Here is a 19,971-nt window from a genome sequence, read left to right on the forward strand (position 1 = left end):
GAGTGAAAACTCTGGATTACTGTCACTGACGCAACCGCAATAAGAAGGAAATGATGTGTTTTGGATTTTGAACCCAGCGAAAGATCTTCAGAGCTGGCGTAATACACCACCCAAACCACACTACTTGCTGGCTCTCCCTCCTGTCTCCCTTTGTCAGTCAAGACTGAAGAATTAATTGTGTTCTTCACTTCATTGTTACCATTGTGATGATTTGTTTATCTTTATCCTCCTGTCATGGGCAACTTTTCACTGCAATTCGCCTGAACCATCGCCGACGCCCGAGGCCTCTCTAGGCTTTTTTGAGTTTACTTGTAAAGTTTGTACACAAGTAATTATGATGAAATTTAGGGCTACTGGGTACTCGAAAACTAGGTCTCTTTTTGGCAACAAAACGCATAGTGTAAAAGGTAACTGTGTATTTATGTACTTCGAACTGCAAGTTTACACGGTGACTCAGATTTGAAGTAGTACTACCATTCATTATTCAATGGTCCAACTGTGAAAACTCTGACGCTTTTTCTGATTATGACTCCTAGTTAACTGGTGTTCACAGTGTTTTCAGCTTCAGAAATGAGAAAATCTGACTGGTCATCTCTGCAACTAAATGAATAGAATTGCATGCCAGAAAAAACTTAAACGCATGAACTAAATTACGGTTTTCAAGCGGATGAGCAACTGCATGTTCACAAATACAGCTTTTCTAAGGAAAAGATACAAAAACCAAGAGAGAAGTTCAAGATAGAAAGGGTTTAATATTTTACTTCAACATCTTTCTTCTATTCATCATTTTCTTTGTTTCAAAATATGGGAATATTTGTGCTTTTCTTGTATGCACATGCACAAAAAGTTACACTGATCCCATAAGCTTGAGACTAACCTTAAATGCAACCATACAGACCAACAAAAAACAAAGGGAAACTAGGTACTTAAAACATAGGAGCTGAGAACTGATAATACTGAAGTACATTAAACAGTAGCCATTGACGGAGCTCTATTTCTGTTTCCATATCCAACTCCCAGCTTCAAATCGAGCTCTAGATTATTACTATTTCCTTCAACTTTTAGAACATTAGAATTATTGGAAAATAAATGGGCCACAGAGGTCACCACTGAACACTTCCTCGCGCTATTCACTTTGCTCTTCACTTTCTTAACCTCAGTAGACGAAGAAGATGAAGAATTAGAAGTCGATGTGAGAGGCAAAACCGAGGGGATTTCAAAGTTGGTCCTAGCTTTAGACCCTCTAAGCCTCCTTGCGGCCGCGTCATAAGCACGCGCCGCCTCTTCTGCTGTGTCGAAGGTTCCAAGCCAGTGGCGGCACCGCCCTATACGGTCGCGTATCTCCGCTGACCACCTTCCCCACGGTCTCTTTCTCACCCCCCGGTAGTTCTTCTGAACTGGAATAGCATTATTATTATTATTATTATTATTATTATTGTTTTTGCCACCGGCATCAGAAGATTTCCCATTGTTTGTTCCAAAGAGAACATCTTGGCCAACAACAGCAGCGATTCCATCAAGAACAGGAGTAGCTCGATCAGCTTCAGTCACAGAATGGTTCTTTCCGACTTTCGTCTTGGGCCCTGAAACTTCACCTCTAGGAGCAAATAACGGAACCCCGCCTGAAATATCGGTCAAAATGGGAACGCTTGAAGAGAAGGAAAGAAAACTGCTTCCAAAGAGAGGGCAACAATTATAAAGAGACGGAGCCACCGGTAAAAAATGAAACGTATCGGTTGTTCGGTAGGGCTCAGGATTGGAAAAGAAGAGCGGAAAAGCTTGAAGCTTTTGAGAGTTGATAGAGTTGTGCATTTTCTTTTTGGTTAAACGGTGAAGAAGAACCAGACACAAGAAGAACAGACATTCATTGAGGCTAATGAAATGATGTAAGATTTGGCAGTTTATATAGTAGAAAATTTAATTAATTAATTAATTAAAATATGGCAGATGAATTAATTTATTAACGAAATAAATATTATTTATAGTTGCTGTCCATTTCGCTGAGACCGTAATCCATTTTATTACGTACATGTCCTTCGTTGGCAGGATGAGGGGATATACGCTTTGGAATTGTCAATGGCCATGGGAAATTAGCCCTTCAAATGAATAGAGGATAAATTTGTCCGATGAAAGAGGCAAAGAGATGATCTTGGATATCACCGTTCGAATGGTGGATGGTCCCATTTCACGGCGGAATTAATGTATCGTTTATTTGGAAGCTGTACATAGCCCGATTTGGTGTCGGTTTTGTCACCGACGAAAAATATATATCTTTTAAATGATAAAAATAAAAATTTTATATATAAGATAATAGAAATTTATATTTTTTTGGATAATATTTTAATATTAAAATTTTAATTTATTTCATTTAATGGTTATTGAATTGATCATTATATTCAAAATTTAATTTATTCTGAAAATATGATCTAATTTAGACGAAATTCTTTGATTAAAAAAAGAACAAGAGTAATATTATGTATACTCATTTTAGGTACACAAATGTATACATACTCATATGTGTCATCATATGATTGATTATTATTTTATTCTTAATTCAAAATCATCTAATCATATAATGACACATATAAATGTGTATATATTTATGTACCCAACATAGATACACATAATTTTATTGATTATTTAATATGTAATTTATTTGGTTTGAAATATTTTGATAAATATAGTCCCACACTTCATGGGTTTTTTCCGTACAAATTTTTGTTCAAGAGAAAACAATTTTCATCAAAAATTTACTAAATAAAACATGTAAAATATGAGAAGTGACCGGGGGTTCAGTTTTTTTTTTTTTTTTAATATTTAAAATTTTATATCGAAAAAAATTATTACATTTCGTTAAATAATTGCATTTTAATGGTGCTAGATTATGAAGAAATTTGAGAAAAAGCCAATATAATTTTTAAAGAAATTCTTACTTATAAAATATGGGGTAGAATAAGAATTTTAAAATATATGAAGACATGTAATTGAAAATGTAAAAAAAATTCATAAAAAATCTAATCCTATTAGCTTTTAAATTATGACTTAAATAATTTAAAAAATATTATTATTATCTACAATTAAATTATTTACATAAATTGTATTAAACATATCATAATTGATTATTTAATTCAATAATTTAATAAATTAAATCATATATTAATTCGGTTTTGATTTACTGGTTTAAGTTAGTATAAAGTGATTTTTCTCCTATTAATTTTTTAATTATAAATCTATCGTGTTTTAATTAAAACATAGGAACTATGGCTAGATAGTTCGCAGGCACACCGTAACATCTGTAGGGAAGCACTTGATGGACCGCCATGTTATAAAAGATGGCTTGATTTGATGATGGCGTGTAACGTTGATGCATGATAGGTCCTGCTCATATCAATCACTTGCTCCTGCCTGGCAGAGAAAGGATTTTAATTTTTTTATATTTTAAAAATATTATTGGAAAAGTCTTGATGTTTGACTAGTCGGGAGGAAAATATTTGAAATTTAGTTGATTTGATTGTAATTTTAATGATGATTTAACGGCGAAGATTGTATTTCCTTTTTAAAATTGTTGTATTAGGTGGTTTTTTTAAATAAATTAGAAAATAAAAATGAAATCTCATTTGTTCCCATAAATTAAATAAATTGGACCAAAAAAAAAATCTCTCTTATATCTTTTTAAGCCAAAATAGTTGAGATTTACTTTTATAGGTAAAAAATATTAACGCTTAATTATGGAAAAATATAATTAATTTTTATTCATATATAATTTTAATATAAATTATCTCTAAACAACAATATAGATTTCTAAAAAAAACTTAGACCATCAACACATTCCTTTAGAAGGTGGATTAAAACTGAATTAACTTGAATTTGATTATCAATTTTATTAATTTGTTCAAGCTTAAAATGAGCAGTCACGAGCATGCAATTTTATCGAGCTCGAGGTCATGCCATAGAGGTGTTCAATTTGAAAGTTTCACATATGCAGATAAAATAATGTTATTTTATGTCAATGTTACATTTTATAAGTAAATAACATCATTTTGTTATTTAACTTAAAAACAAAGTGACATTGTTTTATTTTGTTTTCGCAGAACTCAAGTTTGAATCACATGAGTTTAAGTTTGTATCTACGATATTTCTCCTATGCAAGAGAGTTTGAGTCTCACCTATCATATCAAACTCAAGTTTGGGTTTATATTTTTTAAAACTCGTCAAACTTGAGAAATGACTTTATTATGTATTTACGTGAAAATATTAGAACTAAAAAGAAAAAATAACTTTGGTACAGGATCTAAACTTATATTTATATATATATATATATATATATATATATATATATATATACACACACACACACACACACACACATATACGTATAACTCTTTTATAATCAAACTCACATAATGATATTCAATGAAGCAATGTAAATTATTATAAAAAAAGATTGGACACGTCCTCAATACATCCTGACATGCAAACACAAATCTCTTGCCTAAAAACTATTTATCATGTTACAATTAATATTTATCTTGTGTCTATGTAAGAAATCGGTAACATTGATTTTATTTAATTGGTATTAGATAATTATCTTATCTCTATATGAAAGGTACTATGAAATTAATTTTGAATGTAAATTAAAAATGTAATGAATAAGACCACTATTTATTCTATAAATATAAAGGGTTATACCAAAATCTCGTAAAGGTGAGAAATGCCTTAGAAAATATCTCATTCATACTATTTATTTTGTAAACATTATCAATACTTTGTAAAACACTTTTGCATAGATAAATAACATAATTATAAACATATTATCCTAAGTAATGGGTTGAATAAGTTAAAAACTCTCTTGCCATTTATTTATTTCATTTTAATTTGCAATCAATATATAGTTTCAATTGTCATTAGGTTGATTGTCACCCAGAACTGAGATTGTTGCCAAAGAAGAGAAAAAAAAAACCTTAAAAAAGAAATGACAGTTTTTTAAATTTTAGATAGAAGAAAATTATTAGATTTATAAATCTAAATAAAAAAATGACAAATTTTTTATTTTTTAATATATTTACTTAAATAATATTTTTATTTTTAATTATAATAGTAATTTTAAATATAAAGATAAGTATTTAAACTTTTAAAAATTACCAATGAAAATTTGTTTGGCGGAAATTAGTCCTTTGGCCTTATCATTATTTTCTTATATCTTGAAAAAAGATAATATATGAATATTATATATGATTATCCTGAGACAGTTAATTACAAAACCAAGGTAGGTTTAAAATTCCAATTGCATGCATGCATGCAAAACAATGTAACTTTCTCTCTTGGAATCTTTAGCTGAGTCAACAGTAGGTTGGTAGACATAATGTCAAACACCATTGATAAATGCATACACAAATGATCAATGGTCCAAAGAAATAAACACATTTATGTTTGTATCTTTGTTGGTCATTTTTTTTTATTTTCGAGGTCTTGGTGGATGTGAGGAGTCTAATTTTTTCTTTAAGTTAAATTATTTTTTTGAGATAAATCAAGCATATTAAATAAATAAAATTTTAAATTTAATTATTTATTTTATAATTATTAAATCAAATAAATAAGAATTTCGTACTCTTTTGTGTATATATATATACATAGAGGCTCATCTTTATCAGTCAGATTTCCTATGGGGCAGATGGGGAGTCTAACTTTGATACTCGAAGTAAAAAAGAATGTCGGTCAAGAGAGAGATTTGGAAAGAAGAAAAAGATGGGGTTCCCATAGCCGCAGAGAGAACAGAACCTTAGGTTGAGGTGAGAGTCGAGCACGCGAAGTTGAGATTTTGCATTGGTAACAGAGAAACAAACTGACCATTTTAGGTAGAGGTTTGAGAAAGAAAGAAAGAGAAAGTTCCAAATAAGAAAGAAGACAAAGATAGTTGGTATGATGTTATCTTTATGATTTCTTCTGCTTAGGAAGTGTTTGCGTTTGTTTTGGCGTTAAGTGATGATATCGACAAGGATACGCCACTGGTCTGTCTCCACCATTTCCATGGCTTCTGGGAAAATTAAAGAGAACACTGAATGGACCAGCCCTTTTTTTTTTTCTTTTTTAATCTCCTAGTTTGAAGCAATTTATAAGTTCACTTTTGAACATTCTGTCCTAACTTAAATTTCTTCTTGGTAAGAGTTGAGATAGATACAGATAAAATCAAGTCTAAATATTTTTTATTTTAATTTAAGTTTAGTATTAAAAATTATTTGAATTTTATTGAAATAAAAATAATTCGATTTTAGTTTAACTTGAATTTTTAATTTAAATTTATGATTTATTAATAAAACGACGTCGTTTAATAATTATTTAACATAATTTAAATCAAATTTAAATTGAATCAAGACATTTATCCGGTTCATGAGTCAAATTTTTTAGAGTTTGAGTTTAATTTGATTTTAAAATAAATTAAACTTTTAACTTAAATTTAATTCACATTTAAAATAAATAAATTTAAATTAAATTGAATCAAATTGAGTTAACTTCTAAATAAAAATTAATTTGGTTTGGGGCCAGCCCTGCGTAAGAGTAACAATTTTGAGGTATGTATCCGACAACTTTGGCCAAACTTAAACGGTAAGTATGTCCATCATTAATTGGTCATCGCCTCCAATGCCTATATCCTCTTTTCTTTATTTTAAATAACTTTAGGGTTACTTGGTTCTAGTAAATAATTTTAAAGGCAAAAGTGAAACCATCAAAACAACAAATAAGATATGGGTTTGAAACCTACAAGATGTTTCACGTATAGTTATTATTATTTTACGGTAAATAATATTTATTTTATAATATATTATAGATAAAAATAATAAATATTATAAGATATATCGAATTAATATGATAAAATAAATATATTAGATAATAAATACATATTATTGATACAGATCGATACACTTTTTTAGAGAAAATAATAAAGTGTTTGTGAAAAATTTTAAAATTTTAGGGTTATTTGTGATACTTTTCAAAATGATGAAATATTAATATTTTTTATTTTATTTAAATATGTATCATATAATATAATATGATACACAATATAAAAAAATTTAAAAATTTAAAATATAATATAATTTATGATTTAACTACTATGGTAAAAATCAATGCAATAGTGGTGAATAAGATGATAGAGAATGCATAAGTGGTGGTGGTAAAGACAACATAAACAGGTGAAGAGAAATATAAAAAAATAAACTAAAATAATTATTATTTATAATTAAAATTAGTTTAAGGTATTTTCAAATTTTAATAAAAAATAAGGACATATTGATATTGATATTTGTATTAAGTTTTAAGGATAATTTTGTAATTTCACTAAATAAGACAAATTAGTAATTTACAATAAAATCAAGCGGTTTAACTCAGGGAATTAATGACAGTTAAGAAAATATTGACACTTTTCATTCATTCATATCGGTTTATTACTTTGCTCATTCGAGGTCCATTAAATTTTGCAAGTTTTTGCTGCTCATTTTCTATAATTGCATGTATATGATTTCACCCAAAAGTTGTTATTTGATGATATGTTTGGTCCTTTTTACTCTATAAAAGAATCACGATAATAAGGTGCATAATTTGTCCCACATCGGCAGAAGAAGAGAAACAACAATGCTTTATAAATTACTTGGCAAGGTAACGAGACTGCCGGGTTCGGTAGCGCGGGCCTGTAACCAAGTGGGGCATCAATGTGGTTGAATGTGGGTGAGGCTTCTGAGGCTGGATTTGTTGAGATTCAAACTGACTTGCCCAATCCAAGTAGAGAGTTGAGTTATGTGACCCTGGTGAAGGCTTGGATCACGTAGCTTCTAAAGTAGAGGGCACAGCGTGAGGCTGGTTTCACAGAGCAGCGAATACCTTCCGCTCTCCTCAGTGGATGGATAACGGGTTAGTTCCCAGCAGGCCAATCAATGCCTGGAAAGCCCATTTCAATTGGACAACCACATTTTTTAATTTTTTCCTTTTTTGAAACATTTAAATTTCTCGTAAAGAGCAGCTTTAAAAAGGACTTAATATAACCGGATCCTAATATGGGCTCTTGACTTCGGCCCAATCAGCTAGATGTTTTGGTATGTTTTGTCTCCAATCAGCTTTAACATTAAGATTTTTTGGGTTTCTTGAAACAATGTATCCCAATTCCAACCGACAGGTCATTTATATTTATAAGCAGAAACAATCTTCAGTTCAGCTTAACTTATCTGTTTCATCTTACCACTGATCTTACTTTTTCCAGGTAAAGTTTCTATATTTAATTCATTTTACCATGAAATTTTATGAGACGCCATTCGATTCTGATGAATCTTACTGTTGATTGATACATCTTGGCATGAATTTTGTCAGCTGGGTTAATTTCAATGAAGACGATGCGTCATCCACCAAATCATCCTGTGATTAAGTCCAACAAACAAGTTCTATAAAGACGATGAAGATGAATGAGAGGAGAAAGAAAACAACAGAAGCATTTCTCAACCATGGAATGGCTTCCATTAGAAGAGCATGGAATTCTGGATAGACTTCCTTTGCCATTGTCTAAGCACAGGCAAAACAATGGAAGAGACAATCTAACTCAAAAGCATTTTCTGAATTGCACATTCATAATGCTTCCATCCACACTCTCAACTACCTAGAATTTAATGGCAGCAAAAGAGATCATACTGAAAGGAGTTCTTTGAGAGCTTTATTGTACAAAAGGTTATAAGTCAACCTATGAGATCCACCTGCTCGAAAGAGATTAATCAAGGCATAATAGATTATTCGTGCTGGTCTTCAACCTAGATTGGTGGAAAATATATGTAACTAGAGATCATGATTCGTGGATAAAAGCCATGCTCTAAGGAGAATGTGTCCAGCGGTGGCGGCAAAAGACGAGCGAAATGGGTGAGGTGAAAGAGAAAAAAGATAATGAAAAAAAAAAATACAATAATGTAATTATAATTAACATATAAAATTAGTTTACGGTATTTTCATAGTTTTGATAAGAGTAATGTTACGTATATTTATTTTTAATATATAATTTATATACAAAAATAATATGTTATTATGTGATTAAATATTATTTTATCTTTAATTCTAAATCATTTAATCATATGATGTATATCATTTGTATATACAAATTATATATAAAAAATAAGTACACATAATAACATTATTTTAATAAAAATAAAGAGCACACTAGTATTCGTGACTTGTACTAAGTATTAAAGGCAATTTTGTAATTTTACTGAGGCCAAAAGACTTATTTTTCCCCCAAGTTTGGTGTATTCTCAAACTTCTATCCGTAAAGTTTAAAAAATCTAAATACCTTCAAATTTGTTAAAATTAAGAGTAAAACCGTTATTTAACAAAAAAATTTTAAAAAACTAAAATTTTGTCTTATTTTTCTTTTTTAGTTAAAAAAACTAATAATTTTTTCTCATTTAAAGTTTGAAAAGTTTCATTTTGTCTTTTAGGGTTTAGTTTTTTTCAGTCACCACTTTTTGATGATTATTTCATACTATTTATTGTCAGACTTCTCATTATCTCTCTCTCTCTATTGGTTTTTCAATATGAAAATCATTCAAAATTTGATTAAAATAGTCGAATGATATCGCATAGATCTATACAAATTAGTTAGTTATTTACAATAAAATCAAATGGTTTACATTAATGAAATTAATAGATAAATGGAAAAATAAAATTTTTAAATTTAAAGAGTTGAAAAAGAAAATCATTTAATTTTGAGTGAAAAATAGTGATTAGGCTTTATTATAATGATTAAAAAATTTCACCCAAGATGTAATAAATTCTGAAAATGGTGGTATAATCTTTGTATTCCTCCGGTGATAAAATTTCGAATTTTCTGTGATTGTTCTAAAATAAAATTTTAAAAATGTGGTATAATTGTTGTATTCCTCTCATAATATATTTTCGAATTTTCTGTGATTGTTTTAAATTAAAACATGTAGCCGAAAAAAAAATTAATTTAAACTTTAATCCCTGTCTTTTAGATCCCTCGCAATAGAGTTTGAATCCTGGGTTACCTCACCACTTGAACACCTCGTAAATTGTATATTAATTTTTGCTATTTCACCCTAAATTTGTTATTTGGTGATGTCTTGCCTTTTTCACAGTTCCACGCAAAAATAAAGTTTACAATTTGTCCCACATCGACGGAAGAACAAAAAAAAAAACGCTTTATAAATTACTTGATAAGCACGCCTCGCCGCCGGGCTCAGTGACGAGGGCCTGTAACCAAGGGGGGCGATAATGTGGTTGGACGGTGGTTGAGTTTCTTTAGGTTGGGCTTGGTAGAGTCATAACTGGCTCGCCCGATCCGAGTAAAGAGCTGAGTTATGTAAGCTGGGCGAAAGCTTGGGCCACATGGCTCCTAGAGTGGAGGGCACAGCGTGAAGCTGGTTTCACAGAGCAGCGATTACCTTCCGCTCTTGTCAGTGGATGGATAACGGGTCGGTTCCTAGCGGGCCCATCAATGCCGGGATAGCTCATCTCGATTGGACGACCATATTTTTTAATTGTTTTTACATCACCGGATCCTAATATGGGCCCTTCATATTTTAATAGGCCCGGCCCAATTACAGAACTAGATGTTTTGGTATGCTTCCTCTCCAATTTATCTTCATCACTATGATATTTTTGGTTTCTTAAAACAATGGATCCCACTTCCAACCGACAAGTCATTTATATTTATATGCAAAAACAATCTTCTATTCAACTTAACTTATTTGTGTCATCTTACCGTTGATCTTATTTTTTCCAGGTAAAGTTTCTATATTTAATTCATCTACCATGAAATTATATGAGATACCATTTGATTTTGATGAATCTATTGTTGATACTCCTTTACATGAATTTTGTTATCTGTTTTTTTTTTTTTTTTGGGTTGTTTCTGAATGAAGGTAATTGGGTCGTTTACTTCTTTTTTTGGTGAAATTATTAATTTTTGTACAAGTTTCTCTGATTTTGTTTCATGTTTATGTATTTTGTTTGACTGTTGGATTGCTAGTTTTCTTTTGAGGGATCATTGTGCAGGCTTTTTGGAGATTAAAAATGTTGTCTTTTTATTGTATTATGAAATTTATATGAAAGTTCAAAAGGAAGTTTTTTCAAACTCAAACTCTGAGAAATTACTATAGATGCCGGCTTTTGTTTTTGTTTAACAATTATTTAGGCGAGAAATTCGGTGTTAAGGGAACAGTTATGTTTATTATGTGCTTTTGTTGTTTGAAAATGACTTGCATTTTTGCATATCAAAAAGGGGAGTGATATATTAACTCGGTGATGAATTCTTTTAAAAATTCAAAATGTAAGCCATCGTATGAGATTCTCCTGTGTTCTATTTTTTGTTTCTTCCTCGCTTACAGCTTTAAATAAGGAATTTTATGTTATGAAGTATGATTTTTTTTATAAATGGGGTGATTCTGCAGATATTATTGGTTTATGTTATGAATTGCCGGAGTCTACTAATGTGCCAGTATTAGGGTGAGAAGAAAGTTGTGATGGAGGAATTACCAGACCATATAGTTTGCGAGATTTTGTGCAGGATTGAGAAAATTGTAGACAGGAACTCTGCTTCATTGGCATGTAAACGCTTTTATGAGCTGGATAATGAACAGAGACGTTTTCTTCGTGTTGGCTGTGGACTGGACCCAGCAAATGAAGCACTGACTTCCCTTTGTAATAGATTTCCTAACTTAACAAAAGTGGAAATTACATACTCTGGTTGGATGTCAAGACTAGGAAAACAACTGGATGATCAAGGGCTTTCCATTCTTTCTAGCAACTGCACATGTCTAACTGATCTGACATTAAACTTTTGCACTTACATCACTGATGTGGGTCTCCGGTACTTAGCTGCTTGCTTCAACCTATCAGCTTTGAAGTTGAATTTCACTCCAAGCATCACGGGATGTGGTATATTATCTCTTGTTGTTGGTTGTAAGAATCTCAGAATTCTCCATCTCATACGATGTCTAAATGTTAGTAGTGTTGAATGGCTGGAATATCTTGGCAAACTTGGAACACTTGAAGATCTTTTGATTAAGAATTGTAGATCAATTGGAGAGGGTGATTTAATAAGGTTAGGTCCTAGCTGGCGGAAGCTTCAGCGCTTGCAATTTGAAGTGGATGCTAATTACAGATATATGAAGGTTCATGATCGTTTAGCTGTAGATCTATGGCAAAAGCAGTTGGTTCCATGTGAAAACATGGTGGAGCTTAGCTTAAGTAATTGTATTATCAGCCCAGGAAGAGGGCTTGCTTGTGTATTGGGGAAGTGCAAAAACTTGGAGAAGATTCATTTGGACATGTGTTTTGGTCTAAGGGACTCTGACATGATAAACCTGGCCCAAAGTTCAAGTAAACTTCGGTCTATTTCCCTCCGAGTGCCTTCAGATTTCTCCTTACCACTTTTGATGAACAAACCATTGAGCTTGACTGATGATAGTCTAAAAGCCTTGGCTCACAACTGTACAATGCTTGAATCTGTCAGGTTATCATTCTCTGATGGCGAGTTTCCCTCTTTTTCATCATTTACTCAAGATGGAATCCTTACTTTGATTCACAAATGCCCTGTTAAAGAACTTGCTCTCGACCATGTATGCTCCTTCAATGATGCTGGGATGGAAGCTCTTTGCTCAGCTGAGTATCTTGAAATCTTGGAACTTGTCGGATGTCAGGAAATTAGCGATGAAGGGCTACAGCTAGTGAGCCAGTTCTCTCAGTTGTGCATATTAGAGTTGAAAAAATGTCTGGGGCTAACAAATGATGGATTAAAGCCACTTGTGGGTTCATACAAATTGGACAGGTTGGTTGTGGAAGATTGTCCTCGAATTTCCGAAAGGGGTGTTCAAGGAGCTGCAAGGTCTGTTTCTTTTCGACAAGACCTGTCATGGATGTATTGAATAAGCTGAGCATCTTGACATCTTGAAATCCATGGAATGTTTAATTTGTGCAGTGTAAGTTGTTCTTTTTCCAATTCTTATTGTTCTGATTAGTCCATCTGTTGCTAGTATTATTCCTGTATAAGATAATTGAAATTATGACACTGTATCGTATGATGTGATGATTCATTTACGATCATAATCAACTAATGATTTGCTGGAATAAAACATATTTCTTGTAGAGAACCTAAGGTGAAATTTTGTGTTTGTGTTCGTTTTCATCTTGTGACACTAGTTGCATGGGAAGTTGAGGTCTACAAATCGCCTCGGTATTGATGACCCATAATTTTTCGTACACATGGTTTTATTGTTATTCGAATATCAAAGTTCTTGTATTGATACTCATTATAAGCACATATGGTTTTATGGTAAACTATTTGCATTGAAAATCAAAAGGGTGTCAAAAGTCAGAGTTCAATATACAAACCCAACAATCTTTGTCATTTCAATCACTAACATTATGCTGTAAACAATTGAAATACCTAAATTTCTGTACACCTTCAGTCTATTGGTATCTCATCATAACAAATGTGACCTAAAACACAACAAGAAAACCAATTACAGAAGTTCAATACTTATCAACAATGCATAGTCTAAAGAATTCAGTCCCCATAACAGCACGCATGGAACGAGGAGTAATGCATTAACTTAGATGTATGGGCAGTCTCCCGGGTCTGTACTTGAGACATGCCCGACCTGTATCCATCATATCCACAAAGCTGGAGGTGAAGGTTCTCATCAGAGGAAATCTTGAGAGTTCTTGCAGTATAAGTCAAAATATGAAGACATCTATACTGTTTTTCAGTTTCACTCCAAGAACAAAACATATATGGTTGACGAAAATGGATAATCTCCGTATCCATGGCAGGGGCATCATAAAAGTTTCAGTAATGACTCCAGAATTTGCAAAATGAAAGAGAAGGATAACAGCTAAGCTGGCCACTGGATGTCCAAAACCTGAGCAACGCCTTCCAAACATGAGTCCGTCCATTCTCTATATTCAACCTCTTCTCTCGCTTTTTGACTTTTTTCCCTTCTTTACATTGACACCATTACTCGTAGAAGACTCAACTGATATTGGCAAGACAGTACCATCTTTAATTTCATCTGATATTGATAATTGCTCCAGTGTCTTCTCTGCTTCAAGATCTGCCATCAATTCTGCTAGCTGCAGGTAGACGGAAGATAAAGACATTGAATGTTACTTCACACTTGGTGAGACCGGTATGCCAAAAATAAAATTATGCTCACCTGCTTTTCCAACTCTTGTATTCTATCATCCTTCACTCTCAAAGCCTTCTTCTCCCTGGAAAAATTCAAGTGAAAGGCAATGAAATAAAAGGTACGAAGCAATCCATCAGGTAACTTCACAAATTGAGCAATAATCTGTGATGCAGTGAGTTGCTTTTGGTGAGACTTAAATGATAGGAGGTTCAAGTATGATTTTGAGTTTACTCCCATAGTCCTTTGGGAAAAAATCATCCTGGCAGCAAGGACAAACAAGTATTTCATCTCCCTTAAAATGTAATGGCAATCAACGAAGATGGAGCCACTTCAGAATGTGCAACAATCTCACACACACACAAGTGAAATTTAAAAGGTTGTCCAATCCCAGCAACTTTTGAGGTCAATTCCTAATGAACACTTATGAAAGTAACCACCAAATATGCTTTCTAAAGTACATGGGACCCTAAGCAAGAATTAGATGTTTAGATATGACCATACCTCTCTTCAACTTGCACTATCTTTGCTTTCCATATCTCCTGATTTTTCAAAAGACTCTCATTGAGCTACAAGGATTAACAAGAAATTTTCATTGTGAACAAAATGAAGGGTAACTTGGAACTTAATGTTTAAGCCACACTTTGGAATAACTTACAGCATCAAGCAATTTCTTCTCTTCGACACATCTATCCAACTTGGATTGTATCTTCTGCAGTTTTTTAGAGATAGCCTTATTAATAGCTTCAGAAGTACTTTTTTCAGTTTCTTCTTTGAATTCTTGTAGCAAGCTCTCATAATACTACAGTCAAAGCAGAACTATTAGTTCACCAAGCAGCCCAATTCAAGCTCAAGGTTCAGTATAGGCTCAAAAGGTGTAGCATTTATTCATGAAATTGGAAGGGTCCACTTACTAATTTTTGGTTCTCAAGCTGGGTGGCCAGGAGTTCATTATACTCGTTAACAATCTGCACGAGTTTGAAATGAGATCAGATTGCAATATTAAGGAGCATATTACCACTAAATGGTGAACATGTTCTAAGACAAGTTAACAGAAAACATTACTGCTTCAACTTTGCTGTTTAAAAGAGCCTCACTAGCTCCAAAATCACAATCACAGCTTCCAAAATTATCTTTAGTATGTGTACAATAAGAATTCAGCTCAACTAGCTTTCCATCAGTTTTGGATTGAATTAGTCTATGAACATAATTATTGCCAGCATAATCCCAAACACGCTGTGTTTCCAATTCAAGTGAATAGCAGTGTTCTGTTTCCTTCCAGTGAATTATAGCATGCCCTTCTTTATACCTACACCAATATTTTCAATAAGAAACATATGAGAAAAGCTACATCTGACTGAAGGATTTCAATCACTGAGAAAAGGGATTAAAATTATACCTCCCACAGCCTACAAAACCACATATAACACACATCCACAAGTTCTCAGAAGTTTGACAGACAAAACATATTGATTTTTCAGGCTGCTGCTGGCAATACCGGCAAACCTATGCAAAATGCAGAAAAATAGTCAATCCAATTGAACTTAGGGAAAAAAATTCTAGAATCAGTAATGCATTAATTAAACTGACAGCTGAAATATTTAGTAAAAGATCAAGGTTAAAACATTAATTAGCAATTGCAACTATGATGAAACCTTAACCACATACCATCAACCATGTAGCCAAACCAAAAAATTTAAGCTATGGTATGCTTAACATCAAGTTAAGTATTTGGATCGTTCATTCATCAAAAAAGATTAAGAAACAAAAATATAAAGTTTACTAAATCATTAGGTATCTTACAAGTCAAAGAAGCCATAGTTCAACACAAGGTTTTCTCATAATTTTATTTGAGAGTGGCATCTAAATTGGAAGATCAGTAAGACAACATTTAATCTTCAAATTGTCTTAGCACTAAAAACCCCTAAACCAGAAGTACCATGATAATCAAACATGCACACACATAAAGAACTAGAAAATTAGAACCACTTACTGGACAAGAAGAATCTGTCCATCTTGAAATACAATAGCAATGGAAAGAATGATTGCAGATAGTTGTGAGAATTCCACTTGTGTCTTGGTCTAACCTCTCTGTATTCAGCAAAAATTGGAGATATAGAACAGTTGTCAGTATGTTTACAATTTTGGTCCATAAACATGAAGATTTCTGACAACTCAGTTTGAAAAAATAAAACTTGAAGGAGAAAGGAAATCGGTTGCTTAAACTAATAGTGAGACATTACCAAGACAAACTGCACATGAAGGCTGCTCTGTTGTGCTAGCAGGAGCAGGCTGTGTATCAACAGAACCACTATAGCCAGTAAATTGTACGTCAACTGTAAAAAGCACATGGCAAACAGCTGCCTGTATAGAAAAATAAAAAGATAAAATGAAAACTATTGGAAAATGATTCAGCCAATCTGTAAAAAACAATAATACATTTAACACCATCCTTACATATAAATTTTCTAAATCAAAATACCAATGTTATTGAAAGTTTTGTTCTAGCACTCGTTCATACATAGAAAAAACAAAGTGCAAAGCATACCTCCAGAGAATTAAATTGTCTACCATTGAAATGCTGATAGAATTTATCTGTAGAGTCTTGGCTATCAAATCTTATCAAAATACTGTATTGATCCTCCATCCCATCATTCCTAAACCACAAATAAAATCAGTAATGTCCTTGTGTTCATTTTAATGAATTCAAAGTATTGCTGAATTAGGAAGAGCTTGTTTTCATGTTTGCTTTGATATCTTAGAGATTTACCAAAGAAGATACCATAGATAGTTAAAGCATATGATTTTACTCCCATGATAATCAAAATCATTGCACAATAGGAGTTGGGTAACTCAGTTACCTCTAAAAATCCACTATTCTTTACATGTACAATTCCCTGATAGTTCAGTGTGGCTGAAAAAGACTAAGCTTTTAAAAAGATTCCATTCCAACATAAACACTTAATGTTGAAAAAGATGAATAAATTAAATTCCTATCACATAAGCTATTTCCACAATTGCTTCCACTAGAATGCAGCTACAATTTTAATGTGAGATAAGAATAGCAAGAGAAAAATTAACTGTTAAATGATAACTCTGCTTCAGTGACTAAGACAGACATAGGTTTCTATGTAAATGATAATCATTCTAAATATATAAAAACACTAGAGCGTCAAACTATTCAGACATATAGTTGCCTGCTCCCATATCTTGTTCTTTTTTGCATTTCTTTTCCTTGTTATATGGTCGCCTATTCTGCTAAAGCATATTTCCACATCTGTTCTGGGAGAAAAAACATTGCAACCACTCTGCTCTGCCACAAAAAAATCTCATCCTATTGTTTTACAACATATAAATAATTATTATCCTTTCAAAAATATGCGCAGTCAGTTAACAATCTCCTGCTATCAGCAAGTACATCCATAAGCGGCATAATAATATTAAAAAAAATAGCAAGCTCTGAATATCAGTATATGGAGCATTCCCCTCTCTCCCCCCGCCTGAAAACTCAATTTACATAATTTAAGGTGACTTTCACCAACTATCACATGGCAATGTTTTGCCAAATTTGAAACCATATATTGCTAGTTATGCCATGGAGTTTCTATAATAGCTCCATCCATTAAGATCAGGCCCTTAAGAAACATTGGTTAAATATAAACAGTAATGATATGATCTTCATCATTGTTTCCACAGGTATTGTAGAATGTTCCTACTTGCAATGAAAATATGAGAAAAGTCTTACCTAACAATGCGCATCTCCAATATATTTTGGATAAAAAAAGCACAAAACTGACAAAAATCTGCATATGTCATGTGGTTTGGCACTCCAAGCACACAGACAAGAGGTTTCCTTCCCACCTGCACAAGATTAAAAAAAAAAAAGCCAAAATGAAAAAATAAATCAAAATTCTACTTTTTCAGATTTAATAAAATAAGTCGCAGGTTAGTGACACCTTGTTCTAATTTCAATAAATTCTAGCACAATTAATCAATATAGCTTTAATGCTGAGATCAATTTTAACAAAAACAAATAAGAAATGTCTCAATGTCACCGTTCAATAGAATCTCAACTCTTATGATTTCTTCCAAAAGTACTGGTACTTTTTTAGAGGAAAATATTTTACCTATTTCAGCAAAACGATTCATAACAGAGCTAAAAGAATATTTGGCTATTTAAAAGAGCTTTTAATGGTGGCGAAGAACTTCCAAACTCAGTTTTGCCTACACAAACTTTTATCAGGTATAAATTTTTTCATTTTTTTAACGAAGAAAAAACACTAAAATCCAATCATTCTTTTACTAAACATAATTAACGAGCTTACAGGTAGCTTGTGATTGGACGAAGAAGCTGATAAGACGCCGCTGCCGTCGTCGATATCGTTGTTGAAGAGATGCATGACACCACGTGTCTCTTCGATTCTAGGGTTTCCGGAAGAGAAAGCGAAGGCCTGAGTCATTGAGTTGTTAGAAGCCGATAAATCGCCAGAGATCATCGCCGGCGGAGGCCGAAATGAATCATCGTCGATGACGATCGCTGCGCTGGAGCTTGATGGCATGGTTATAAGGAAGTCATAACCGCAAGAAAGAATGACGGTAGGCCTTATATAGTAGACAAAGAAGGAGGGTTAGATCGTGTCCAGTTAGGTGCAAATTATGTTTATCAAGGAACAATAGTAAGCCGCCACGTAGGCAATAGAAATCTAAGCAAATAACTGGAAAATTTTTATTGTTAATTAATAATTTAACATATAATTAATATAATTGATGTGATTAATGATGTTACAAAGACAATGTATTGAATAAATATTAAAAAATAATTATAAAAGATATAAAATTGATACTAAGATTTTCATATATATTTCATACTTAATGTTCAAATTATATATTAAATAAGAACGCTACAATTTTTTATATAATCCATTCTAAAAATTATTTTAAAATTAATATAATTTCTTATAAAAAGAAAATTGATCAAAATATTAAAGCATATCATTAAAAATACATAGACTTTGTCTTTAAAAAAATAATTAAGAAAAACAAACTCTTTTTAATCCTTTAAAATTTTGTTCTATTTTAGGGTTTTTTGAAAATTTCTTCAAATTGACTAAACATAATCTTTTCAAATTGTAGAACAAAAACACACATTAAAATTTTGTATATCAAATGTCAATCTGTATGTGTACGCTAGAAGATATTATATCTAGACCATTGAACATTAGTATTGTGACCGCTTAGATATGAAATGCATTATATTTAAATGTTATTCATGAGCGAAATAGGTATTGCATGTTAGAGGATGTGATCTTCATTGATGCAAGTTATATTATACATGCCTAAGACAAATTCTAAGAGTCTGCATTTGACCAACTTTTTTGAAAAGATTAATAAAGATTTAAGTGGTTGTTTAGGTTTGACTTACAAGTTTGGTAACTGATATTGTCTCGTATGTTAAATTAAGTTATAACATTAACACTTGTGGAATTAAGAGAATGTTATTCTTTTATTGGAATCTTGCTCTATATGTAGAAAAAAAAATGTTATCCATTGATTGTTATTATATAGTTTGAGCTTGACAACACAAGTTATCTCACATGTTGTATTCGAACATTGAGCTACTTTGGAGTGATAAGAGTTTGGACCTTGAGGTTTGCAAATTAGAGTTGTTTTTCTTAACAAGGATAGTCATGAGTTTTGGGTATTTAAACATACAATCCATGGGGTTGATAACCTACAATCCGTGAGTTTTGGTTATCCAAAAAAGAAAAACTCTTTGTTTTAGAGATGGTATCTA

The 19,971-nt window shown here is 32.1% G+C and overlaps 3 protein-coding genes across 3 annotated transcripts; 1 reads left to right on the forward strand and 2 right to left on the reverse strand.

Moving 5' to 3' along the window:
* Positions 1-966: 966 nt before the first annotated feature.
* Positions 967-1,812, reverse strand: LOC123218935 (ethylene-responsive transcription factor ERF084). Its single transcript, XM_044640588.1, has one exon. It carries the CDS (start codon positions 1,810-1,812, stop codon positions 967-969), a length of 846 nt encoding a protein of 281 aa, XP_044496523.1.
* Positions 1,813-10,624: 8,812 nt separating this feature from the next.
* On the forward strand, positions 10,625-13,142 carry LOC123218677 (F-box/LRR-repeat protein 14). Its single transcript, XM_044640208.1, has 2 exons — positions 10,625-10,774; positions 11,442-13,142. Exon 2 carries the CDS (start codon positions 11,514-11,516, stop codon positions 12,915-12,917), a length of 1,404 nt encoding a protein of 467 aa, XP_044496143.1. The 5' UTR covers positions 10,625-10,774; positions 11,442-11,513; the 3' UTR covers positions 12,918-13,142.
* Positions 13,143-13,369: 227 nt separating this feature from the next.
* On the reverse strand, positions 13,370-18,765 carry LOC123218675 (BRAP2 RING ZnF UBP domain-containing protein 2). Its single transcript, XM_044640207.1, has 12 exons — positions 18,503-18,765; positions 17,923-18,038; positions 16,726-16,834; positions 16,421-16,541; positions 16,171-16,268; positions 15,577-15,683; positions 15,243-15,486; positions 15,092-15,145; positions 14,836-14,979; positions 14,682-14,746; positions 14,208-14,262; positions 13,370-14,124 (listed from the first exon to the last, which is right to left on the reverse strand). Exons 1-12 carry the CDS (start codon positions 18,734-18,736, stop codon positions 13,957-13,959), a joined length of 1,515 nt encoding a protein of 504 aa, XP_044496142.1. The 5' UTR covers positions 18,737-18,765; the 3' UTR covers positions 13,370-13,956.
* Positions 18,766-19,971: the final 1,206 nt, after the last annotated feature.

The sequence above is a fragment of the Mangifera indica genome, chromosome 6, assembly GCF_011075055.1.
Source record: "Mangifera indica cultivar Alphonso chromosome 6, CATAS_Mindica_2.1, whole genome shotgun sequence".
NCBI classification, from domain to species: Eukaryota; Viridiplantae; Streptophyta; class Magnoliopsida; order Sapindales; family Anacardiaceae; genus Mangifera; species Mangifera indica.

What these genes read in the sequence shown, in the direction of transcription:
- LOC123218935 (XM_044640588.1), bottom strand. Translation starts at nt 1,812, where the DNA reads ATGCACAACTCTATCAACTCTCAAAAGCTTCAAGCTTTTCCGCTCTTC.
- LOC123218677 (XM_044640208.1), top strand. Translation starts at nt 11,514, where the DNA reads ATGGAGGAATTACCAGACCATATAGTTTGCGAGATTTTGTGCAGGATT.
- LOC123218675 (XM_044640207.1), bottom strand. Translation starts at nt 18,736, where the DNA reads ATGCCATCAAGCTCCAGCGCAGCGATCGTCATCGACGATGATTCATTT. An exon ending in GGACAGATTCTTCTTGTCCA is followed by an intron (nt 15,684 to 16,170) that starts GTAAGTGGTTCT and finishes CATTTTGCATAG; the next exon opens with GTTTGCCGGTATTGCCAGCA. An exon ending in TACAAGAGTTGGAAAAGCAG is followed by an intron (nt 14,125 to 14,207) that starts GTGAGCATAATT and finishes GTCTACCTGCAG; the next exon opens with CTAGCAGAATTGATGGCAGA.